Below are 26172 nucleotides of genomic sequence, written 5' to 3' on the forward strand. Positions count from 1 at the left end.
ACAAACCATGAACCCTGAAAGTGGCCGGGCAGAAAAGGGCTGAGGTCCAGTCTCCATAACACCAACCACCAAGCTTACAAGTCGGAGGAACCATTGAGGGAGGCTAGGAGGGGTGCTGGGAGGGGGATGGGGAGCCCAGAGGAGGGAACGAAGAGGGTGAGCTCTGAGAAGCATCTGCTGACTTTAGTGACAAAGAGCTGCAGAAGCCTTTCTGACAGAGGGCATGAGGACACAGGCTGGGCTGGGGCCAGAGGAGGAGTGAGGCCATGAGAAGCATTTCTGTGATGCTCACCTTATAACCTTTTGGGGCAGGGGCTGGGGGCCGGGGCTCCTAGAGCCAGCCACTGCTCCCCATTTTTCAAATTTGAGTTCCTTATTGATACTTTTGTTAATCCTTGTGAACTTTTTATTTTAAATTTAATAACTGAGATGTTATGTACTGTCATGCAAAGGGGCACAGAGACACCATCTGTGCCACACAGTGCAGACATAATAGGGTTTATTGGGGGAAACTAGCAGCAGAGCAGGAGCAGGGAAGTACAGAACGGCCCCTCTAAGATGTCGCTGTCTGCAGAGGGGGCCAGCTTCCAGAAGAGGGATCTGCCCCATGCATTTTATTCTGTGACAGTGACGGGGCAAGGGACATCTCTTTGGCTCTGGAATCGTGAAGTAGACTTAGGAGGGGAACACTTCTGGAGTTCAGTGGCTGAGTGGCAGTGGGGCCACCCAAGGCGACAGCAGTTTTCAAATTCATGTCCATTTTGGCGTTCTCAGTCTGAGCAACACAAAGCATCCATCTTCTAAGGTGAAGGGAGAGTATACCAGCCCTTCAACGTGAATGTCCAGGACGGAAGAAGTCTGTGTCTTCCTGCGATCCTTCTGGCACCACACCCCAACTTCTGGGCACCTAGAACCCAGCCGAGATGATGGCTGGGGGACGTGGGACTAGGGAAGTCACTGGCCCTGCAGAGGCCCTACTATGGAGGCTGCAGAGCAGGCAGACGGTGCAGGCTCTGCAGGCAGCAATGGCTGCACTCTGCTTCTCAGTGGGCACCTCAGCCTTGTGTGAGTTTCCCCTTCCTCTGGGGACTGAGCCAAATGCCATTTTCCAACAACGTGGCGCTGACATCTGTGGAGTATGTGGCTTCGCGATGGCAGCTGTTGATGCAAAGGGGATGCGGACACACACACCAGCTCTACACGATGAGATACAAAACAAGGTTTATTGGGGGAAATGGATAGCAGAGGGCCAGGAGGGTGCATCTGAGGTGTCACTGTCCTACAGCTAGATGGCAGGCTCCATGGCCAGCTTGCCAGGAGAGAGGGGAGCGCTGACATGTACGCTTCCTCTACAATTATAGGCTGGGGGCAAGGAGCCTTGAGGTTGGTCGAGGACGAGGCCGTGTTAGCAGGCAGCAGCCTGTGGAGTTCCTGGGGCCCATGAGCCTGCTTTTCCTGGACCTGCCAGACCAGACTGGAGAAAGGAACGCGCCTCCACTGCCATCCGGGTCTCCCTCTCCTCCTGCATCAGATGAATGCGGGTGACCTAGGACATGGCTGGCCTCAGCCAGGTAGTCTGCCCAGCGCTGGCTTCCTGCAGACGTCTGGGCTGGCTCCCACTGCCAGGAACGACACCTGCCGTGGGGATGCTGGACACTGGGTTTAATTTAATTAGGAAAACAGTGAAGGAAAGAAAGTCCGATAGACTGTGTAGTGGGGCCTCTGGTTTGGCCTGCTCTGTTACTATGAGGGATGGCCATGCCCCAGCAGCTGGTGGCCAAGGGGCACAAAGGTCCATCTGGCACCTGTCCAGACAACACCTAGGCAGCTGGAGCTATGAAGCTCAGCTCAGCTCCAAGAAGAAAGAACTTCCCTAAACATGCCCTGGCCAAAGCAGGGCCACACCCAACCGGAAAGTCCTTGGCAAAGTCGAGTGCTCTGAAAACAGATGGGTGTTTGTGGCTTTGGGCGGGGGGCAGAGCAGGGAAGAGTGACTTTGTCAAAAGATGCTTCTTCAGATCTTTCGGAGGTCAGGCCTTCCCCACATCACGCACACCTGTAAGCTGCCAGGTCTCTGCAAGACGCCAGCTCCCAGCGCTTTTCTTTGCCTACACGAAGATACCATCAGCGAAGATACCATCAGAGTATTCTTCCTGGGAGGCCTCTTGAGGAAGTGTGAAGGTCATCGATGCTTTGAAAGAGTGAAAGAGAGCTTCTGTCCAGCAACAGCTAACCAGGTGGGAGATGCTGGGATCCTGCGTGGACACAAAGCATCCATGACGCTGGCGACACATGCAATTCCTCTGCTGGAGTCGGGGAGGAGATTGGCCTCACTGGGACTCACCGTCAGGTTTTATGGTATCTTTGACCTTCCTGATTACAAAGAAACACATATTCATTATAAAAATCCAAACATAGTGGAAATAGATAACATAGAAAGTTAAGGATTCCTATAATCCTTTCCTCTAGAGAAAACCATCAACCAGATCATTTTTATACACACACACTCGTATACATACACCTTATCAACTCCTTTAACACATGAGATTGCTCCATTGCCATATAATTTGGGAATTCCCAGCTTTCTATATCAGCATGTCCTGGGAGGAAACACCAACACTCCTGAGAAGTCCCATCTCCTGCTCCAGAAGTCGCCGGGCCTGTTCAAGATTCTTTGTCAAGAAACACAGAGTTTTCCTGTATTACTGTGATGGGTTTAGAACATGTTTGCAAATTTGAGCCTAATTCCTCTCCTAGGGTGTTGGCTGGTAGGGTGTTGGCTGGATGTGGTGACTAGCTTCTAAGGAACAGAGTAAAGCAGGAGTGAAGGGGTGTGACAACAGACATAAAGTCAATGTGGCTTCCTTTCTTCTCTGTTTATTTTTAACAGCTGTATTGACCTGTAATTCACAAACCATACGGTTCAGCCATGTAAAGTGCAAAATTTGATGGTTTTAGTGTAGTATATTCACAGAGTTGTGCATCCATCACCACAATCACTTTTAGAACATTTTCACTAACCCCAAAGTCCTCTCCCTCCTCATATTTTTGGGAAGAGTCTGTAAAGGACTGGTGTTAATTCTTTTTTAAATGTTTGTTAGAAGTTACCAATGAAGTCATTCCTCTGGGCCTGCGCTTTTTGTGGGAAGTTTTAAAATTCCTAATTCAATCTCTTGTTATAGGTCTGTTCAGATTTTCTATTTCTCCTTGAATCAGTTTTGGTAGCTTATCTTTCTAGGAATTTTTTTCATTTCATTGAAGTTATCTAATTTGTTGGCATGCTGTTATTCCTAGTATTCCCTTATAATCCTTTTTTTCCTGTGAGGTAGGTAGTAATGTCTCCTCTTCTGTTCTTGATTATAATAATTTGAGTCTTCTTTACCTTTAAAAAATGTTTTTGGGTCAATCTAACTAAAGGTTTGTCCATTTTGTTGATCCTTTCAAAGAACCAACCTTTGCTTTTGTTAATTTTCTCTTCTCTATTAATTTTTAATCTTTACCTTTTCCTTCCTTCTACTTGCTTTAGTTTACTTTTTTCTTTTTTAGTGTCTTAACATGTATATTTAAGTTATTGATTTGAGATCTTTCTCCCTTTTTAATGTAAGTATTTACAGCTATACATGTCCCTCTAAGCACTGGTTGGCTGCACCCCATAAGTTTTGGCATGCTGCATCTCCATTTTGTTCATTTCAATGTGTTTTCTAATTTCCCTTGGGATTTCTTCTTTGAGTCATTTAGGAGAGTGTTGTTTAATTTTTACATGTTTGTGAGTTTCCCAAATTTCTTTCTGTTACTGATTTCTGGTTTCATTCTACTGTGGTCAGATAATACACTTTGTATAATTTTAATCCTTTTATATTTATGGAGTTGTTTTATGGCCTAAATATGATTGACCCTGGAGAATGTTCCACGTGTGCTTGAGAAGAATATGGAATCTGCTGTTGTTGGCAATTTTTTTGCTCTGCTCTCTCTCTCGGATGACTCGTCTGGGGGAAGATAGCTATCATGTCTGAGGACACTCAAGCAGCCCTAAGGAGGGGTCCATGTGGTGAGGAACTGAGTCCTCCAGCCCACAGCCTTGTGAGTGAATGGGCTATTTTGGAAGTAGTTTCTCCAGCCCCACTCAAGCCTTCAGAGGACTGCAACCCCGACTGACATCTTTTCTTCAACCTTAGGAGGGACCCTGAGCCAGAACCACGCTGCCCAACCACTCCTGAAATCTTGACCCACTGAAACTGTGGGAGACAGTAAATATTTGTCCTTTTAAGCCACTAAGTTTTGGGGTAATTTGTGACACAGCATTAGATAACTAATACAATTAATTACCCATTAATCTGCTGGCTTTCAGGAGAACAAGTCTTGAAGCACAGTTGAACTTTAGGCACAAGTTTGATCTTTTCTGAGGGAAAAAAAATTGAAAACATGGATTAATAATTCTTTTCTTGTGGAAACTTCTAGAGCCAATGGTACACACCTTGTAATGATGACCTCAAGGCCTTAAGGATAAAGAAAACCAGGTAGAATGATGTTGATTTGGGGAGTCATTGGGAAGCCCCAAACTATCTGTGCCTGGCAAAATAAGCGTCAGTCTGCAGCCCTTGTGATCAAACTGGGAATCAACCAGGTATCAAAGATGCTCCACCCTTTATCACATCAAAGGCATCCAACAACTTCCACTTCCTATTTAAGCCAAACAATGGCTTTCTCAAGGAAATATTTTTTTGTTTTAGGCAGAAATCAAGTTTCTTCTGGTTGTTTTATACAGGTTGGATTAATTTCTGTACTTTAGAAGATGTGGCCTTTAACATTTGCATGAATTGGTATGAGACACACAATGCTTTCTAAAGACTGGTTTTATATTCTGTTTATGTGATGGGAACCCGCTTCAGGTTAATAGTTAATTATTTGCAAAACTTTACATGCGTGTGTGCGTGTTCATATGCACACACATCGGTACATTCTTCTGGCTGGTCTATATTGTTCATCAGACTTTCAAAAGAGATGACAATCCATAGTAAATTAAGACCTCTTGAAATAAAAGAGAAAATGGTAGTTTGTTTTTAAGGATGGGACAAATTTAGGTGGGTTTTCAGGAGAAGGAGAAGGAGCCAGTAGAGAGGATAGAAGACTCTGGAGAGGCAGAAAGGCCAGGGCACAAAGCTCCCCAGATGGTGCTTGTCCCCCGAGGTGCCTGAACCTTGGGCTGGCTGAGACCATGATCCCACAGCTCTTTTGTACCCCACCGCTGCCTCCCGTCCCAGTCTGTACCTGCGTCCTCCTGCTGGGTTGTGCTGGGGAGCCGCTCCCGCTGCCTCAGGGCCTCCAGGCTGGCCAGGTCGGGCAGGTGGCAGTGGCCACGCATCACGGTCACCTGCTGGCCCTGGGTGATGGCCCGGCTGCGGCAGCCCAGTCGGCCCTGGTCGCGGCACATCCAGTACACCTTCTCTCCGGCAGCCTTCTCCTTTCTGTAGAGGAAGGACTCATACACCAGGAACCTCCCCCCGAGGGAAGTTCTCAGGAACTCCAGAGGCTGGAGGGTTCCTGGAAGGAACGCAAAGCTGTGAGTGGAGTGCGTGGGCCAGGCCCTGGAAGCAGAGGATGGAGCCTGGGCGCCAGCGATAGAGACTGTTTTCTTTGTCCCACTCGCCTGCAACAGCCAGGACACTGTGATCCCTTCCCCACTGAAGATTCACTCTGGTCCTTGCCCTCCACCCCTGCCTGTGCTACAGGGCCCTGGGGACTAAAGCCCAAGTCACCAGCCCAGGGCCCACAGCTCTAATACCCTCGAGTGAAGAATGGCTGTCTCTAAGGTCTCTGGTGCTGCCCAGGGAGGCTAGCCCTGCAGCTACCTAAACCCCAAGTTTCCTGCAGGCCTCTCCTGACTTGGTAGGGACTCCAAACTTGCTGGCAAGTGCCCTGGGGCAGGGGCTGGGCTGGGGCATTCTGGGAGGCCTATGGCTGGTCTGGACCTTTTGCACCAGGGGATTCCCAGCTCCCTGTCCACCCTCCCCGTGGCCAGCTGGCAACCAATCAACTGTCTCTCTTGAGACTTTTAAGAACCTTAACTGGAAAGTCATGCAATGTTGGGTTTGGGGTGGCCATAGAGAACTTGGTGGGTGGGGCGGGGATGGAGAGGAGACAGAGAAAAACAGACATGAAAGAGACCCAGAGAGGAAACACGGAGGGTTCCCAAGTTCCAGGCACACTGCCCCATAAATGGGTACTGAGCACTTCCTGCAGCTGCCGATAATGCCACCCCAGTCACCACCCCTTTTTCTCCAGCATTCTGAGTGGGTTTCTCCTGCTGATAGCCCATCCCAGACTGGGACGAGTGCCATGGGTGTCCTTAGTGAGCTCTGCCCTCAGGGAGCTCACAGCCCAGGTGGATAGACTGATGTGCAAGGCTGGACCCCACTGGACATGGGCCATGGATGGAAGGTCCCAGCAGGCAGCTCGCAGCCTGTGTTCAGGGGTGGGCCTAGGGGGTTGCCAGGCCAGCAGGGAGACCAGGGCCCAGCGCCTGCCCACACCTGAGCCTTCCCTCTGGGCCTGGCTGGGGAACTGCTCGCGCTGCCTCAGGGCCTCCAGGCCCCCAAGGTCGGGTGGGTGGCAGTGTCTACGCATCACCATCACCCGCTGGCCCTGGGTGATGGCCCGGCTGCGGCAGCCCATGCGGGCCTGGTCCCGGCACGTCCAGTACACCTTCTCGCCAGCGGCCTTCTCCCGCCTGTAGAGGAAGGACTCGTGCACCAGGAAGCTGCCTCCCAGAGGGGTCCTCAGGAACTCAGGGCCTCCTGGGGAGAAACAGGGGAGGCGGTTAGGAGTGGGAGAGCCTGGAGTGGAAGCCTTGGAGCAGAACGGTGAGGTGGGTAGGGGCCCTGTTCTCACAGCCAGAGCAGCATGGCTCCTGGATTGAATCCCATGGCCCTCACCTCATGCGGAACCCACCCCCTTACAGCAAGATGGCCCTGGAGCCCAGGACACAGATCCCCCAGCCCCAAAGCCAGCCTAGCCTCAGCTCCTCAGGGCTCCTTTCCTGAGTCTGGAGGGAAGGGAGGCGGGGGACTTGTGAGTTAGAGGCCCCTGAAGGAGGAGGGCTGTTCCTCCACTTCATGGTGCCTTCATGAAAGTGGCGTCTTTGCTACATCCACTTGCTTATCCCAGGTGCCTGCAACGGGACGCACACAGGCGGCCACGTGTCCCTCTTGAGATGGGGAAATAAGTGACAGCTCCTCTGGGGGACAAGCAATCGGGAGTGAAATGGGTGTTGTGTTCGGTGCCTTGTGTGCAGCGAGCAATGGGCTATAGAAGTGTAGACACCCCTGGCAGCTGGGCTGAGTGGGGATTTGACCCGAGGGCAGCAGGAGGAGGCAAGCAGTGGTGTGGGCCATGTCTTGGACTTGTTGAGAGGGAAGTGGCTGCAGCTTTCTGCCCAGAGGACCCCCTTCTCTCCATCCAGGCACAAGGACCACACAGAGGAGCTGGAGACAGACTGAGGCGTCTGTTGGCGCAGCAGAAGCCACGGGCGTGAGAAAACCCTGAAGAGCGTGGGGATCAGGTGGGGGCATCTGGCTGTAGAATCTACCTCGGTGACCTTGGGCCATGTTTCTGCTTCACCTGAACCCAATGAAATGAAAATGTCCCCTGAGGAATGATGAAGGTACAGAGCACCAGGCCAGAGATTTGGAGAGGAGCGGAGAGGAGAGGTCAGCCTGCAGAGATGCTGACAGAATGGTAGAGGCTGGGATGGGGGAGGACACGTGGTCACAGACTCTGCAAACCAGCCTATAGGGGAAGCCATTGGGAACAGTGGAGTCCAGTGGCCGAGTCTGGGAGGCCGCAGGTCCCTCTGAAGGTGGGGTCTAGGGCAGCCCTCCACAGGGGGCCTGCGTGTGGGTTGTTTGTATGAAGAGCAATGAGAGAAGGATGTCTGCACCTGGGGGAGGAAGAGTCTTCAGGGAGGGGGAGGAGGAAGTGGAAATCTTCATCTGGAACGTGCTACCTGCTCCTTTTCCCTGCTCAAGTCCCAGAATGCTGGCAGCCAGGCTCATACCACTCTGGGAGGTTCTCGTGGGCACTGACCAGCCCAGGTACTGAGACATGGCCCTAAAACTCCAAGCCAAGACCCATCGGCTGCGTAGGATCAGTCTTCAGAAAGCTAGAGGTCATTCAAGAACAGAGACCCGACAACCATGGAAGGAGGATTTACAACCTGGAGCTCCACAAACAGCCAGGCTCTCCATCAAGACACCTTCAGACACGTGTGGTCTCAACGGTGTGGCCTCCAGGGACTCTTGCTCGGGGAGTGACGAGAGGCGGGACTTTGCAAGATAAGGGGGTAAAACAAGCAAGAGAAACAGAGCCCAGAGACATGGGTTCCAGCCAGGGGATCCTGGGGAGACGCGGAAGCGGGTCGGAGCAAAGCCTGGAGCTGTCTGCAGCTGCGCTGACCCGATGTGTGACGAAGAGAAGTGGGCACACAGAACACCAGGCCAACAAATAAAGTGGCTGCTGGACTGCCCAGAAAACAAAGAGCTGTGTGAGTAAGAAACAATTGCAGTGTATTCCCAGCTCAGCCATGAGCAGATTTATGTAATAAAACCAAAAAAACTGCAGTAACTGCACAGAGAATGGGGACGGCGGGTAACAGATGAAGCTTTACTTTCTCGATCATTGGAAGTCAACAAGAGATTAAAGAACCAGTTGGTAGAGGAAGAAGCACGTTTTAAGAACTAGGGCAGCAGATACCCAAAGAAACAAGGGAAGGAGCTCAGAGTGGTTATTTGGGGTGGGAGTTGGGGGTGGGGATGGGGCGGAGCTTCCGTATGCCTTGTAGCTTTGTCTTCATGTACACAGAAGTTACATGGAAATGGAATAAAAAGAATCAGAAGGAAATAAAATCAGAGATCTCAAGTTTGAGAGAAGTTTGGGCCAAAAAGACTAAGGTGACTCAGATCACTCAGTAAATGATAGGACTGGGACCCCGGAAGGAGAGGCAGGTGTCTCGTGGACATTAACGAAGAGCCAGGTAAGTAGAAAAGCCTGGGCCGAAGCTGTTCTTCTGAGCAAGATGATCACAGGATCATTTACCTGATTGTGACCTTGAGAGTCCAAACAGGTCCTGTGGGGCTGACCAAGCGGACAAAGAGGAAAAGAGAGGGGCTGTGACCCTCCTCTAGGGACGATAAATATTTACGGAGAAGAGCTGGAGGACAGAAGTAGCTCACTGATCACATGAAAATATCACCCTCCGTCCTTCAAGCACTTGGTCTATAGGACGTGCTTGTTACTAGGCACTGTGTTATCCACTCACACATAAAAATGAGAAACTTGCCATGTCCAATTCGCTTCCTTTATGAACCTATAAATTCTTAAGGAAAAGAAGGAAGGAGGAGGAGGAAAGGGAGCCTGGGTTGATCATGTGCTGCAGAGATTTCGGGTCAGCTCGGGCTGGTCTGAGCAGGAGGGTGAGGACCACCTGAGTGAGCAGGAGCGACCAGCCATCCAGAGTCCGGTCGGGGAATGTGGTGAGGTGGGTGAGAGGAGGCAAGGGAAGGGAAGAGTGAGAGGAGAGGGCTGTAACTCCTCCCAGAGTGTTCCCAGTAAGGAAGGGGAGGGTGCTTGCTGGGGGACATGGGGTCAAGAGGGAAAGGCTGGCTGGCTGGGTCTCCAGGCCTACTCGTCTGTCCTACCTGAACTCTCCCTCTGGGTCGATCCAGGGCGTTTCTCCCGCTGCCTCAGGGCCTCCAGGCCCCCAAGATCGGGTGGGTGGCAGTGGCCACGCATCACGGTCACCCGATGGCCCTGGGTGATGGCCCGGCTGCGGCAGCCCATGCGGGCCTGGTCCCGGCACGTCCAGTACACCTTCTCTCCAGCAGCCTTCTCCCGCCTGTAGAGGAAGGACTCGTGCACCAGGAAGCTGCCTCCCAGAGGGGTCCTCAGGAACTCAGGGCCTCCTGGGGAGAAACGGGCCAGGCCTAATGCCACCCCCTCCGTCCTCCCAGGCCCTCAGGAAGTGAGACTTGAGGCCCCTTCCCCACTTGGTTTCCCTCTGGTCAGTGGGTATGGAAGACTTACCCAGGTCCGCATCCTGGTCCTCGGTGGGGGACCTCTGCAGGGCCTGGGGCTTTGCGCGTTTTCTGGGCCGGGGCCTGGTGAGAGTCAGGGTACCTGGCCCTCTGCGGTAGAGCAGGCTGTCCACACCTTGGAGCAGCTTGTCCACTTGGCCCCCGGGGCCACCCGGCCTGGCCTTCAGTGTCGCCATGGCCTTCTCCTGCTGCCGCCGAGCCTGTAGGGCCTCCATGTCGGGTGGGTGGCAGTGGCCACGCATCACGGTCACCCGCTCGCCTTGCGTGATGGCTCGGCTGCGGCAGCCGTGCAGCACATGGTCCCGGCACGTCCAGTACACCTTGTCCCCCACAGCCTTTTCCCGTTTGTACAGGAACGACTCATGTACCAGGAAGCTGCCCCCATAGCAGGTCCTCAGGAACTCCAGGGAAGGGCGCTGTCCTGGAGGAGGAATCGGGCAGTCACGCTGGCCGAGGGGAGGCCAGGCACTGTGACTACTGGTAGTAGAACACGTGGCCAGGCGTGCACAGTCCAAATGCATCCTACTGACCTTCCCCGCCCCCCACCAAGAGACCCAAGGGGCACGTGTGGTTCCTCGCCTGGCGGTCAGTGAGGAGGCCACGTCCAAGGTCACACACCTGGAAGGGCCGAGCTGGCTCTGACTCCACAGACTACGTGCTCAGTCACTCCTGGCCATACTTTTTCATAGAGTTTGTTTGAAAATTTTATCTAATTTTTGAGTAATATGTGCATATGCCATAAAATACAAGTGGTACCAAAAGATACACAGTGTAAAACAAGTTCCTCTCCCTCGTCCCGTCCCACTGGCTGCCTTAAACCCTTGAGTCCTTGAATCCTTTCCAGGTCCGAAGGCACTCAGCCTTTGGGACCAGGCCCACCTCCCAGTTACTGGTAATAAAAAACTGCACGAAGATTCCATCTACTAGTTACTCAGTGCCACTGCACTGCGCCAGGGCTGAGCACTTCCCACGAGTCAAACGCCGAATTCCCTGACACCTAGGCTATGGCCCATCTTAGGATAAAGCTCCTGAAACCCCAGAAGTTCAGCAAATGTTCTGAGGTTACCCAACTCCATGAGGTAGGACTGGAACTTGAACCTGGGACCCAAAGCTCAAGACTCTCCCACCAGGCTGACCTTCCCAAACTTCATGGGTTATCAGAATCACACGGAGCCAGTTCAAATTCATGTTTCTGGACCCCACACCAGAACCTGTGGCATCGGAAAATTCCAGAAGAACCCAGAACCCCTGGTTCAGTGGTTCTAGTTCTAGCCCATGGGCTTAATGATTGCTGGGACATGCTGATATTTTTAAAAGTCATTTTGACTTGGAGCACATTTAAAAAACCATGTGGGACCCTCCATTTCTATAATATTTGGGCACAGGACAGGGCCTGCCCGCCCCAGGGTGGAGCTGGGGTGGGAGGCACTCACCAATGCCCAGTGTCGGGCGTTTCTTCGGAGGCAAGCTCAGCAGCGCCAGTGTTCGCAGTCCCTCATCCTCCTCTGGGGCGGGCTTGCTCAGCACCAGCCCAGGGGCAGGCTCCGGCTCCTCAGGGCACAGCCACGGACCCAACCCCTCGAGTGGCTCCTCCACCAGGCCTCCAGGGCCTGCGGGACCCCCCAAGCCTTCCGGCAGGGCTGGGCTGGGCAGCTTCTGTCGCTGGCGCCGGGCCTCCAGGCCCTCCTCATCAGGCGGATGGCAGTGGTCCCGCATCACCGTGGCCCGTGGGCCTCGGGTGATGGCCCGGCCCCGGCAGCCCAGCTCGGTGTGCTGTCGGCACTTCCAGTACACCTTGTCCCCCACAGCCTTCTCCTGCTTGTACAGGAAGGACTCAAGTACCAGGAGGCGGCCCCCGAATGGGGTCCTCAGGAACTCCAGGGGCTTGGGGGCTGCTGAGGGCAAGGAGAGGGCCGAGTTAGCTGACATGGAGCAAACTTGTGGCCAGGGACATAGACGGGAGCGATGGGGGGTGGACACAGATGAGGATCATCACATCAGCCTAGGACAAGGTCAAATTAGAGACGAGGCTTGGCTCAGTGCACAGATGGAAGAGCCAAGGTCACCCCGCTGGAAAGAGGGATGCACAGGGGCCAAAGCATGAGCATGCAGGGCCAGGGGTAGCAGGCCTGGAACTCACCTGTGTCTGGCTTGCTGCGTCTCTGCTCAGGGGCCTGGGATCTTTGCTGGACTGTCCCTCCCTGCTCCTCCGCCGGCAGGATCTGGAGGGTCCTGGCCAGGGTGTCAGGGCCAGATATCTCCAGGGACATGACACAGTGCATTCCTTTGGGTGGGCAGCCCAACCCATCCCCATTCTCGGTGGAGGCCGTTAGCAGGACCAGATTGGAGAATTCCTTGGGTTTCATGGGGGCTATGGGGACAACATCTGTGCCCGTCTCAGGGGACTCAGAGGACGGCTCCTGGCCAGCCTTCACGTTCTCACCCTCCTGCTCACTCGGCTCAGGCAGGGGCATTTCGGGACCAATGGCCTGTCCCGAAGGCCACACTCAGCCCCCAGCAGATGGATTTCTTCTCCTCCTCCCTGGCAACGAACCTGGCAGTCCAGGGCTCTGTCCTGAGGGAGGAGGCAAAACCTTGTCAGTGGAGAAGCCCTAGGGCCTGAGGCTTAGGAGAATGGATCTGGGGTGCAGGTCGGGCAGATGGGGCACCAGGCTGGGCAAAGACCTGAACGGAGCTGGAGAACGCTGGGCCTGTGCTTCTGCTTCTGTTCAGCCAATTCCTCTCTTGGCAGCCTTGGGTACATTACCTGCCCCCCATCCAAACCTCATTTTCCTTGGATGCAAAATGTGCCAAATATAGGGTTCTTGGGGGGCTGTTGGAGGACTAAGGTACTGATAACTGTGGGTTACTATGAATCGAAGCCCCTGGGTGCTGAATACAGGGCCAAGGGTTTCACAGGTTTTTCCATTAAACTTCCAGCCCCATGTTATGAAAATTCATCATTCTTATTGTCCCAATTTACAGATGAGGACACAGATACGCCACGAAGCAGCAGAGCTGGGAGTCCAGTCCCGGTGGAACCAGAGCCCATCCCCACATGGCCCGTGGTGTGCCTGGTCCAGGATAACAGTCACTGGTGCTCCTGAGGACCAAGCATCTGAGACAGGCACTGGGGACAGGAGCTGAGGTCACTGACTCTCTCAGAATGCCCTGTGTCCTTCATCCTGACACCGCAGACCACAGAAGGGAAGGCTGGCCCTGGGAGGTGGGATTCTGGATTCACACCTAGACCCAGCCCCCATCCCAGAGGCCACCAACCCCCATGCCTCAGCTCTCAGGAGATGCCCGGGCCCCATGAAGACAGTGACGTTGTGCCTGAGCTGCTCCTGGCACTGCCTCAGCTGGGCCGGGACAGGGCCATGGAGGTGTCTGGAGAATCCTCAGTCACTGAGGGCTTTCTGGCTCCTGGCATGGAGAGGCAGAAAGGCCGGACTATGGGGGCCAGATCTGGAGACATGGGTCCAGGGATATCCATGTGGGGTGGTCTTTGTTAGGCCAGGAGCAGAAACCGCCTTAGGTCTCGAGAAACCGCCTGGAATGTGCTGAATAGAAACCATCTTATCTTAGAAGCCAACCTGTCTTGCTCCCTGCTTCCTTGTACCTGCTGGCTTGTATTTTTTGCACAGGAGCCCGTGATCAACAGACCTGAACATTCCCGGACAATGGCACGGGAACCAGGATATGGAGCAAGAGGACACAGCCACACCCCAACACCCTCAGTTGCAATGAACAGTGCAACGAAAAGCCCCTGAAGCGTGGAAGAGGAGCGGCCTTGTATACCGCCCCCCCCCCCACCCTTTAAAACTCCATACCCCTCTTTCTCAGAGAGGTTTTGGTCTTTTCTAACCTGACCTCCTGCTGCTCAAATACACCAAATAAATTCTAATACACCAGTTTTGGTCTCCCATGACTCATTCCTGGGGCCACGCCTAACAGTCTTTCTGTCTTCTTGGGGGACTGAGTGGTGGGTGGTGTCGTGCAGGGCGGCCTGCGGGGTCTCTGGTCCCGCTCCCCACATAAGAACGCAGGATATGGTGAGGCCAAAAAGGAACACCCACGGAGCCATAGGTAGGGGAGTCATTACCACTATAGTCTCACTGGAGGCTGGATTCACACAACGTGCGACCTGCTCTCTGCTTTTCTGCCAACCGACCGACTCGACTCTCGACTCCCCAACGTAGCCGTGGCAGTTATATTAGTGGCCAATGGCTCAAAGGTTACAGCTGATGGCCAACTAGCCACAGCTGACGGCCATCTACTACCCGAGCCAGCACTTTTCCACGTGAGGCCGAGAGCCTGGAAACTGCTCTCTGGGGCTCTGTCCCCACAGGTGGATTGTGGGGTCTTTCCCACAGTAATAGCCCAGAAACAAGACTGGCGGCCTCCTCTCACATTTCAGTGTCCCCACTGTGAGCGACTGTCACCCCATCCCAAGTTCTGCAGTTCCACTTCCTCCTGGTTCCCTAGTCCCACTCCTAAGCTCCCTGGTGTGGGGCCCATATTCAGCTCCCCAATGCCTGGTCAGCCCAAGTGTGGGCTCCAGGGTCCCCGCGTGGCCGACACCGTCCCCCACTACCCACTCGCGTCGGGCAGCAGTGAGGCCACGTCCTGAGAGGAGAGACAAGGAAATCCGCTAGGCAGCGGGACATCTGGTTGGGAGCCTGGGCCTGTCCTCCCGCGTCCTTGTCCCGGTCCAGCTCCCAGGCAAGCCAATCCCTGCTCTTCCCGTGCGGTCCTTCCCAGTCTTGCCCATTCTGTCCCACAGGGTGACGTGGCGGGGCGGGGACCTGGGGGACATGGGGACCGGTAGCAGCAAGACACCGCCGCTGGAGCCTCTCGGGACAGAGCGGCTCTGGGCAGGAAAGAGTTACGGCTGAGCCCCACCCCCACTCCTCTCGCCGATTAGCTCCAGGGCACATCCCTCCGCCTGCAGCCCGCCCCTCTGGCTCGCAGGCTCCGCACGCTCCGCGGTCCCAGGATGAAAGAAAGCGGCGGGTCCCAGGCCCCGCGTCCTTCCCACGCTCCCCAAGCTGTCCACACTCCTTCCTTCCCTGCGGCTTTCACCGAAAGGGCAGAGAACCCGGACCCCCCTTCCACACAAAGCCTTTCACACAACTCAGGCCACCCAAAGCGGTGCGGTCACTGTCTAACCAGCATGCACTTTCCTACAGGATAGTCGGTCCCCGCCACGCAGCTGGACAGAAGTGGAGGCTGCAGGGACCCCCACACACCAACCGCCTCGGCCTCAGACTGTCTGACGCCGAAGCCCGGCCTCCTCCAGGCCAGCGGGGTTCGGCATGACCAACCATGACCAGCGGGGGTCAGCATGGCAAAGAACCCCCCACGTTCCCGTGGAACTGTACTTGGAGTCATGGGTCCCCAAGTCGGGAGACATTGCAATCCTCTCAACTAAAACTGCTGTTTAAATTCAAGACCCATGTGCCTCAAAGGATACGGAAAAAGTTCCAGTTCCACAAAAGACGAACTATGACTGACCACCCACTATCTGTGGAAGGGCCTGGGTATTGCAATGGACTAGAATTTGGATTCGATTGACAGTTCCCTTCTCAATTATTAAAAGGCCTTAAAGTACAGATTGTTTAATGACCACAAATCTCCATAAAGTATGCAGCAGGCCCCTTTGCACTGTGGTCTTGAATCTAGACTGGCCTCCAGCCCAGACCGGTCACTTGCTATGTGACTTGAGTCTGGCAGAAACACACTATGGGGATTTGGAAGTCCTTGCCCTCAGGGGACATGGTCCTGAGACTGCCAGAGAAGGAAGCTGTGTGAGAGGCCACATGCAGGGGACAGAGGCACTGCCAGGCATGGAGGAAAGCCATCTCGCACTTTCCAGCCCAGCAGACCCTCCAGCTGTGTGTAGCCACACGAAGCCCAAGGAAACCAGCAGAGGGACAGCCCCACGAAACCCTGATCAATGATACACTACAGTTATTTTAAGCCAGTAAAATCCCGGACCATTTGTTATGCAGCAGCAGCAACTGCTATTCTTGGCAAGTGACTGAACTTTGGCATTTTGGCTTTTTGATGGACGGAATAATACTCATGGCTGTGAAATAGCCGACATCAAAGTACTTTTGAACTCCAGGTGTCATGTTACACAAATGTTAAATCCCTCGGATTATCATGTTTAAAAGGCTGGTAATCCAGTGAGGGAAACAAAAATATTAAGTATAAAGGATAGAAAATGAGAATTATGTTTAAAAAGTCTATAATATGAAATAAGCCAGTCGCAAAAGGGCAAATGCTGTATGATTCCACTTATATGATGTAACTAGAGTGATCAAATTCATAGAGACAGAAAGTCAAATGGTGGTTGCCAGGCGCCGGGGGAAAGGGGGCAGGAAGTTGTGTAATGGGTACAGCGTGTCAGTTTGGGATGATGAAAAAATGGATGGTGGTGATGGTTGCACAACAATGTGAATGTATTTAATGCCACTGAACTGTACACTTAGAAATGATTAAAGTTGTACATTTTTGTGTATATTTTACCACACACGAAAAAAAGAAATCTGTAACAAACTATATGTAGTAATACCCCATTTACCTAACATCAGCGATGAAGGAGGGTCTCCAAAAAAATGCAGATTTCTTTCTTTCTTTTTTAAGGAGGACGCAGCTCACAGTGGCCCATGTGGGGATCAAACCGGCAATCTTGGTGTCACTAGCACCACACTCCAACCAACTGAGCTAACCGCCCCCCCCCAAAAAAAAAGCAGATTTCTGATTAACTAAAGTTATCTCTCCATGATTCAGAATTCTACAATTTTTATCTGTTTCACAATTTACCCATTGGAGATAAATCTCTTCATAAACTCTTAATCTGTCTGGATAAAGAGGGCATACATATTTTATCCTAATTTGGAAAATGAAGTGTCTCCATCCATTTCTCTTCGCATATCTCTTTTTCCCAAGGGGGGCCCTTTCTCCACCATTCATGTCCTGCTCTCTCTGGTCACCAAACCTCACTGAATGTGCTGGTTCTTTGCATTTAGACCAGCAAGGTTCTTAGGTCTCCTGTATCCTAAAACAAAACCTACCAACAACCCCTCCTTCAACTTCGCAAGAACAGCCCACATCCCCTCTTTCTCACCCTGGCCTTCTGGCAGCTTTCCCCCAACTCTGCAGACACCACTCTCCTCTTTGGGTCCATAAACCAAGCTCTCCCTCCGCAACACCTGCTCAGGCTTGTATGTGGTCCATACAATGGAATTTATTCAGCAAAAGAAAGGAATGAAGTTCTGACACACGCTACAATATGGATACCTTGAAAACTCGATGCTCCGTGAAAGAAGCCAGTATGTATGATTCATTCATATGAAACGTCCAGAACAGACAAATCCATTGAGACAGAAAACACATTAGTGGCTGCACGGGACTGGGGGGAAGGAGATTAGTGGGTGACGCTAAGGAGTGTGAGGGTTCTTTTTGGGGTAATAATGAAAACATAAAATTGATTGTGGTGATGGTTGCACAACTCTGTGAATACACTAAAAACATTGAGCTATACACTTTAGATGGGGGAATTGTATGGTATGTAAATCTATTTCACTAAAGATGTTTTAAAAAGTCCTTATAGGTATGACTCAGGTCCCCAGGGTCACTTGGATGAAAACCAGTTTTCTACACCATAAGCAGGCTTCTCACTCCTGGGCTTGGTTTCCTCATCAAAGGAGAGGGGTGCAGTGAATTATATATTGAGATATTTTGTAAGTTGCTAATGTTATATTGTAAAAACTACACAGAAAACATTTTTTAAATGTTAAGAACAAAATACTAGTAAATCATCCATAACCCTGTCACTGGAATGCACAGCTATTTCCATTCTTATAGTTGTGCCTTTAACGTACTTTATTTTCTGTTGCACACACATTGTGTTCGATATGTTGTTTGCAATTTATTCCACGTTAGAGTGGGAAGCCCCACCTGCAGACCAGATAGAGCCCCTGTTAAGGACCAAAGCATTACATAATGTAGGCCCATAAGAGTTACGAAAACACCAATCTAAGTCCTCAGCAGCAATACTCTAGAAGGCCACAAGAGGGCGATGTTGCTCCTTAAAGTAAACAGGGCATGTTTGGTAAAAATTAAATACACTGCACAATGTTTCCAAAACAAGAATTTGGGAATTTGAACGTGTCACAAAAATAATTCAAGAAGAATTCCAAAAATTCAGCAAAGACTATCTTTTCTAAGCTAAGGCTTTTTTGTTTATTTTTTAAAAAGACCAAAGTATTACTTGGACACATCTAGCCCTCAATACACTTTCCTTTTCTTTCTCTTCTTGATTCTGGTCATATTTATTATTTATTGACTAATTTTATTTTATGTATTTGTGACGTAAAAAAATCCTTAAATAACTAGGAAGAAATATCTCAAAATGTTCAAAGTATAGTGATTGTTCAAAGTTAAGTATAGTGATTAATTTTTTTCCTTACATTTCTGTTGCTTTTTTCAAAATTGTTTACAATGTGCATAAACTCTTTTTACAGTGGGGAAATATTAAATGCTCTAAAGATATAAGCTGTATCTCCTTGCTTGGTATTTTTTTCTTTAATTCAGTAACTCTCAGAAAAAGCAGGGAACATTTCTATGTGATATGATGTCATATAAGAACATAAAGAGTAATATAAACGAAATAACAGAGAAATGAACAAAAATCAAGTATAATATATTAAAATCCCTGTTGTGGGACTTGCATAGCCTCAAAGATATTTCCTCTAAGATATTTATTAATTACAAAGGGAAAGACAGTAACTTGACAGTGGAGAAAGCCCGCAGACACCCCCTTAAATGATCAAGGTCAACTTTACCAGTAAAAAGACACCAACTCCATGATCTCCTTGATAAGAGGCACTGAGAAGGACACAACGTTATTTGTGACATTCCTGCCCAAAATGTGCACCCCCATTCTAATATAAACCACATGAAGGGACACTCTACAAAGCAACTGACCAGGACACTTCAAAACTGTCAAGGTCATTGAGGACAAGGAAAGGCTGAGGTCCTGTCACAGACTAGAGGAGACTAAGGAGACATGACAACTAAATGCAACGTGGGATCCCGGAATAGAAAAAGGATGCTGGGAAACGCTGGTGAAATATGAGTAAGGTCAGTAGTTTAGGTTAATAGTATTGAACCGATATCGATTTCCTGGATTTGATCGCTGTACGTTAGGGAAGATGTAGACACTCGGGGAGACTGGGTATGTGGGAATTCTTTGTACTATTTTTGCAATTTTTAAAAATCAACTAAAAAGAAAAGGTTTTTGAAAACCCAAGTTTCAAACTTTTATACACAATGGAAGTTGACAGAGAATAGTGACTCAGAGACCTCTTGGGTTGAAGGTGGGGGGAGAGAGAGAAAACGAACCATGCTGTTTGTTCTCCAGCTGGGACCTGAGCTGGGAACAAACATCCTATGACATCAGCCCATACCTCCTACACCATAACCCAACAATTTCCCTTCCAAGTGTCATCATCACCATCCCTGCTCTTCTTCTGGGGAAACTGAGGCTCAGCGTCTAAAGTGAGTGGTCCAGGACTGCATAGCTACAGAGAACCAGGACTTGAACCCAGGCCCAGCTGGTCCAGAGCTAATGGGGTGCCTCCCTCTGCCCTGAGCAGCTGAGGCTTAAAGTGAGAAATGCCAGTTACAGAAAAAAACTGAGGGAGAACTGCAGCCAGGCCTTCAGAGTAAGTTGTCACCTGTATTAATGTGTCCCTATGAACCAGCTATTTCTGTAGTTTATCATAGTGGCTTCCAGCTGATCTGGCCAGTGTGGGGCACCATGGGAGACTAGAGGGTGGAGGAAGGAAGATGTCCCCATAGTTGCCTGCCTGGTGAGGCCCCACCGGTGCTGTCGGCTCCAGCTATGCCGTCTCCCGCCTGCTGCCCTGGATACCCAGCGTGGCTGTGGTGGCAGCATCTGTCCACTGCTAATCTCTGGGGTACTCACATTTCGTGTTCGGCTTCTCAGTTCTTCCACCACCGGGGAGAGCAATGAAATACCCAGCTGAAATCTTATAGTGCTTTCTGTCAAGTGATACGTCCTTCAAGAGTCTAAAGGACTGTGATTTACCAAAGAGCAGCTATGTGCCCGGCACTCCTCTAAGGACTCTGCGTGCGTTATTTCATTTTATCTTCCAAATAGCCTCATCAGTTAGAGTCTACTGTTCTTTCATGTTACAGAGCAGGAACATAAGGCTTCATCTTAGGTTCCCGAGACCAAGAGCCAGGTCAATAAAGGACCGTGTTAGCATTCAAACCTCCTGAGTCCACCTTCAGGGCCTAAACTCTGAAAATAAGTTAAAACAGTTCAGTGGGTTAAGACTGGTGATTCTCAGTCAGGGTGATTTGTCCCCCAGGCAACATTGTGCAACGTCCGAAGACATTCTTGGTTGTCACAACTGGGGGGTGGGGCATGGGTAGGGGCCAAAGAAGCTGCTCAACATCCCACAGTGCCCAGGGCAGCCTCTCCACGCCTCCACGCCACGCCTCCACGCCACCCTTCCCCTCCCCCCCAGGATCTGGTTTAAAATGCCAACAGTGCAAAGGTTGAGAAACCCTGCTTAAGACCGGTGTTTAAAAAATGAAATAGAGGGGCAGCCAATTGGCTCAGTTGGTTAGAGGGCAGTGCGCATAACACCAACATCACTGGTTCGATTCCCTCACAGGCCAGCGAGCTGCGCCCTCTGCAACTAGAATGAAGGCAATCAGCTGCCGCTGAGCTCCCGGGTGGTCAGATGGCTCAGATGGTTGGAGTGCATTCTCTCAACCGTAAGGCTACCGGTTCGACTCCCGCAAGGAATGGTGGGCTATGCCCTCTGCAACTAACAACGGCAACTGGACCTGGAGCTGAGCTGCGCCCTAAACAACTAGATTGAAAGGACAACAACTTGACTTGGAAAAGTCCCAAAAGTACACACTGTTCCCCAATAAAAGTCCTGTTCCCCTTCTCCAATAAAAAAAAATCTTAAAAAAAAGAATATATATGTTAAAAAAAGAAAGAAAACAATGACTTCACAAGTAGATTGAAAACAATGACTTGACTTGGAGCTGATGGGTCCTGGAAAAACACAATACTCCCCAATAAAAAACTTTTTAAAAAAATTAATAAAATAGAAAGAGTACCACTAAGAGGTTAATTATATAGTTTTCACAAAATTTTTTATTTCAACGATTTGTATAATTCTGATCTCCTTAAGAATTACCCTGTGGCATGTGACAAAAATGCAGGTGTCTGGATTTCCCACCCAAAATTCTGGAGAGGGATTCAAGAATATGGATTTTTTTTTTTTTTAAGATTTTATTGGGGAAGGGGAACAGGACTTTATTGGGGAACAGTGTGTACTTCCAGGCCTTTTTTTTCCCAAGTCAATTTGTTGTCCTTTCAATCTTAGTTGTGGAGGGTGCCGTTCAGCTTCAAGTTGTTGTTCTTTCAGTCTTAGTTGTGGAGGGTGCAGCTCAGCTCCAGGTCTAGTTGCCATTGCTAGTTGCAGGGGGCACAGCCCACCATCCCTTGCGGGAGTCGAACCGGCAACCTTGTGGTTGAGAGGACACGCTCCAACCAACTGAGCCATCCGGGAGCTCAGCGGCCGCTCAGCTCAAGGTGCCGTGTTCAATTTTAGTTGCAGGGGGCGCTGCCCACCATCCCTTGCGGGAGTCAAGGAATTGAACTGGCAACCTTGTGGTTAAGAGCCGGTGCTCCAACCAACAACTGAGCCATCCGGGAGGCAGCTCAGCTCAAGGTGCCGTGTTCAATCTTAGTTGCAGGGGGCAGAGCCCACCATCCCTTGCGGGACTCGAGGAATTGAACTGGCAACCTTCTGGTTGAGAGCCCACTGGCCCATGTGGGAATCGAACCGGCAGCCTTTGGAGTTAGGAGCATGGAGCTCTAACCGCCTGAGCCACCGGGACGGCCCAAGAATATGGATTTTTGACAAGTACCCCATGAGGCTCTGGTGCTGGTAGACCATGGACTGTGCTTTGAGAAACACTGGAATACATGCCCTTGAGAAACAGGTGGCCCGCAGCTAAGTGACCAACTGAGGAGGGATCTCTGATTTTCTTTGTGCCAGGCACCACATGAAGTGTTTCACATCCGTTGTCTCATTTAAATCTGTCACATTGTATAGGTTCCCTTGTTAAAGGGTTAAATAAAATCATTACCATGTATTTATTTTATATCAGTGGGAGAATCATGATTTCATCTTTTTTGGTAAAGATCCTATAATAATTTAGTAAGTTTCAGACACCTTGGGTTATTTTGGAGACCTCAAGAAGAGAGGAAGTTGCCCAAATTTATTAGTACTGGTGAAATGTGGTGGAGACAGCTACCTGGCGATGGCTTCTGTACCTCAGGAGAGCAAATTCTAGACTTTTAAAAATCCAGTCTGAGATTCCTTACAAAGACTTCTAGGAAAGCAAACTCAAGAGGGCTTATGTGGTGAATTAACACACTTGCTGCACCTAAGAAAATGATCAGGCCAAATCTAATGAGACCAGCCTTATTTTGTGATAAAAAACACCTTTCATTGAGATTATGAGACTGTAAGGAAAATTTGTTCTTCAATGGAAAACTGCATTGTCTAGAATACACTGTTCCAGGTTATACGATTCTAGCCTTTTGTTGCCTTTGAGCTATTTTTACAATTCTGTGTACTGTAGAGAATAATGAGAACTAAGAACTGAGAACACTGCAAAATAATCTAGTCTACGGACAATAAATTCTCTCTCTCCAGGTAAACAAATATAGACATGTAAACGATTCTCCCCACAGTGGAAGAAGCCAGTTTTGCCTCCATCTGCACATTCATTTTAATATTCCTGATTTTATAACCTGGAAGGGTGTATTCTAGACAATGCAGTTGTCTAGTGTATTCTAGACAATGCAGTCTTCTAGAATATTCTTTGTGTTCTCTTGTAAACTGGTTGAAGATCTTATTGGTTCCTTGATTAATAAGTTGAGTAAAAGCTTTCACCTGTGTTCATTTTATATTTGCATGAAAGAGTTTTATTTCCTTTGTTTTGGTTTAAGGCTCTGCTGTTCAAATTGCTCTGATCATTGGTTCTATCGTCTTTGGGTTCTAGCAATTTAAAAAAATTACATAGCCTATACCAATCTGCACTGCATGCAAAAGGGAGCATCACCATATGAAACTTTTATTTGTTATACACATGTATATTTATTCTAGGTAGATTTAAATTTTTTACTTTGAATGGTCATTGTTTTAAGGTAAATACTTGGGCCCTAATGTGTTTATTTTGTAACATTCAATTTTTACTCAATAGACTTATTGAGTATCTGGAGTGTTTTTAAGTCAGGCAGATGTAAACGGAAAGTTCAAGAGATTCACAGTTTAGGGTTCATTGCTCTCTTAGCCTCTCTCCCCTTCCCCCAAAATTGAGGTACAGAGCAATTTGAGGGCAGCACTCAGATTGCCTGCTGATAGTACTGTCCTGCTGGTGGTCACAAAGGGTTCAGTGTAAACCCAACACCCAACAGATACACAATATCATGAACGTTAGGTGTCTCTCAGACACCCTGGGTCCAAGCCCTCAGCGGTAAGGTCTTGAAAGGCAGAGCCTGGCTTGGCAGCTGATGGCGGATTAACAGAATTACCTTCACACACGAGAGCAACAACCACCATCGTCAGCTGCCAACGCCTGGGTCCTCAGAGCTGGCTTGCTGGGTGGGAGACCTGGGGCAAAACCCATCACCTCTCTGGGCTGGTTTCACCTGTGAAACAGGAAAAGCAGCAAATGAGATACCGTATGTGAAATTCTTCTATAAACTGTAAATCATCACACAAGAACAAGGAATTTTTTGTCCAGGCCCCAACAGGGGTCCTAAGTAGTGTAAGGGGAGAAGAGAAGGTCCTGATATTTAACAAAGCTCCTGGATTATCCCAAATGCTGTCTCCCGATCTTCCCCCACTACTGAGTTATGTGGGTTAGAGGTGAACACTGACTGGCCCGTGAATCCCCCCTATGATGCACAGCCTCTGAGTGTGCATACAGGCAATTATTCCCGGGAGAGCTTGAAGGTAATAAAGACTAAGAACTGCCATTCTAAAGCAGGGCTTCTCAGCCTCAGCACCTCTGTCTGGCTCATTGCACCAGATAATTTTTGTTGTGGGGGCTGTCCTGGGCAATGATGTTTAACAGCATCTGTGACCTCTGCCTGCTAGATTCCAGGAGCACCCCCAAGTCCTGACAACCAACTTTGTGAATGTCCCCTGAGAACCACTGCTCTAAAACAACTTAAGAGATACAGAGGCTCCAGAAAGGGAGATTCCAGCCAATGGCACTCCCGGCCCCCAAACCCCCAATTCCCCATCAGAATCTTAACTATTTTTACTCCCCCCTTACGAGGACTAATGTGTTCTCGACTCTCATTCTCTCTACACCTCATCCGGCCATCTTCTACGCTTTCCACTGCACATTACCTCAGAGTTTCAGCCCCACTGCCTCCTTAATGCTTTTCCCCTCTAGCTTCCGTTTTCCAATTCTCCCTACGTAGTGCAGTGCTGAGTGTTAATCTTCCTCAAGTTCAACTTGAATCATGTCTCTCTCCAGTAAAAATCATCTCCATCTGCGTCCACAATCTAGCCCTCACCTCACACACTATTTCTTCCCCCAGGCTAACGAGGGGCTTATCGGAAGAGGAACACGAGGAACCTGATTGAATCAAACCAGAAAATTCAAATCAAGTTCTGGAAATGGTTTTGGCCCTGAAATGCAGAAATGTGGAAACAATAAAAATATACCCTTTTGAAGGTTACACGTGATTCTCTGATAATTGGAGCTCAGCATCCTCCAAAGGCAAGGAGTTAAAGGAAGAGAAAGACTGACGGTTAAAGCAAGTGTTTCGAACTATGGTCACACCCATTAGCTCCTGAAATCAATTTCACGGGTTAGCAGTAGTCTTTTGGCGTGGAAAGAATAGACTAGAATAGACTAGAAGAATAGAAGTAGAGTACAAGTAAGTCGGGATGCACCATGTGAGGTTAAGGTAATATTTCCCTTTAAACTTATCTTTCAGTAATCTATATCTACAGGCACAGGGTTTGCATGTAATACATATTTCTCAGGGTAAGTTGAAAAAAACAAGTTTGAAAGTCACAGCGGGCAATCTACATAATCAGAAGTAATAGGAGGGGTGTAACAACAGCAAAAAGTGCAAGGTCACTGGAACCTCCGGAGCCGCAAAGATGGGACCAGGCTGGGGTGGGTGAGAGGGTGGGGGCAGTACGCGATGGGGCAGACACCGCCAGGGGTGACGGGCTAATGTGGGGCTCCCTGGGGTGTTAGGGTTCAGTCCCACCGTTGGGTGGATTGAGGGAAGGAGGGGCCAAGAGAAAGGAGGCGAATCCCGAGTGAAAGACAAGGAGGCGGCCTGAGCACCGTGACGCAGAGCTCGGGGACAACCCTCCCCCTAGCTTCAGCAGCCCTTGGGACCCCCGGAAGAGCCTGGCCGGGGGTGCGCCCAAGCCATGGACCCGCGACCCCACCCGACCCGCTGGGGCGCGTCCTCACCGGGCACCGGCCGGGCGGCGACGGCAGCGGGGCCCTCCCTCTCCGGCGACCGAGAGGCGGCAGATCCTTTGGCCTCCGCCGCTACAGCCACAGGCATCAACCTGGCGACCCAGGCCCCTCAGGCCACCGCAACCCGGACTCCCGTTCCCCGCCCCCACTTGCACTCTCGGGAACGAGCCCGTGCCCGTGCGCGCTGTCCCGAAGGGTTGTCGCGAGCGCGCGCCATTCCACCGGGGAGCACGCCTCTGGGAACGCCTAAGCGGGCTCCTGGTGAGCATGCGCAGCAGAGCCCACTTTTGGGGGGAACTCCGCTTCTCCGGGTCTTCCCAGCGCTGTGCCCAGCTGGCGACCCAACCAATCGGCGTGGGAGGCGGGGCTAGGGCTCGCAAAAGACACCCGGAAAGCCCAGGATTGGGTGGCGGCGTCCGGGAGCCGAGCCTAGTAGGACCTGTAGCTTGGACCCGGGGTCCTGCTTCCGGAGCTCTAAGACGAGTGGGTGGGG

At 50.5% G+C, this 26172-nt stretch overlaps 1 protein-coding gene across 7 annotated transcripts; it reads right to left on the bottom strand.

Moving 5' to 3' along the window:
- Window positions 1-1204: 1204 nt before the first annotated feature.
- On the bottom strand, window positions 1205-25962 carry FLYWCH1 (FLYWCH-type zinc finger 1). 7 transcript variants are annotated; one of them, XM_074323169.1, is made up of 11 exons: window positions 25671-25962; window positions 23755-23871; window positions 12229-12663; window positions 11522-12090; window positions 10078-10509; window positions 9693-9956; window positions 6531-6794; window positions 5269-5541; window positions 4327-4399; window positions 2345-2373; window positions 1205-2255 (listed from the first exon to the last, which is right to left on the bottom strand). In XM_074323169.1, exons 4-11 carry the CDS (start codon window positions 12015-12017, stop codon window positions 2230-2232), a joined length of 1857 nt encoding a protein of 618 aa, XP_074179270.1. In that variant the 5' UTR covers window positions 12018-12090; window positions 12229-12663; window positions 23755-23871; window positions 25671-25962; the 3' UTR covers window positions 1205-2229. The 7 variants fall into 7 exon arrangements, with proteins under 7 accessions (XP_074179270.1, XP_074179266.1, XP_074179263.1 ...); XM_074323165.1 differs by having other exon boundaries at window positions 11522-11983; window positions 25671-25917; XM_074323162.1 differs by lacking the exon at window positions 2345-2373 and having other exon boundaries at window positions 11522-11983; window positions 25671-25948.
- Between the last annotated feature and the right edge of the window lie 210 nt (window positions 25963-26172).

This window comes from Rhinolophus sinicus, linkage group LG18 (genome assembly GCF_036562045.2).
Source record: "Rhinolophus sinicus isolate RSC01 linkage group LG18, ASM3656204v1, whole genome shotgun sequence".
Classification (NCBI taxonomy): Eukaryota; Metazoa; Chordata; class Mammalia; order Chiroptera; family Rhinolophidae; genus Rhinolophus; species Rhinolophus sinicus.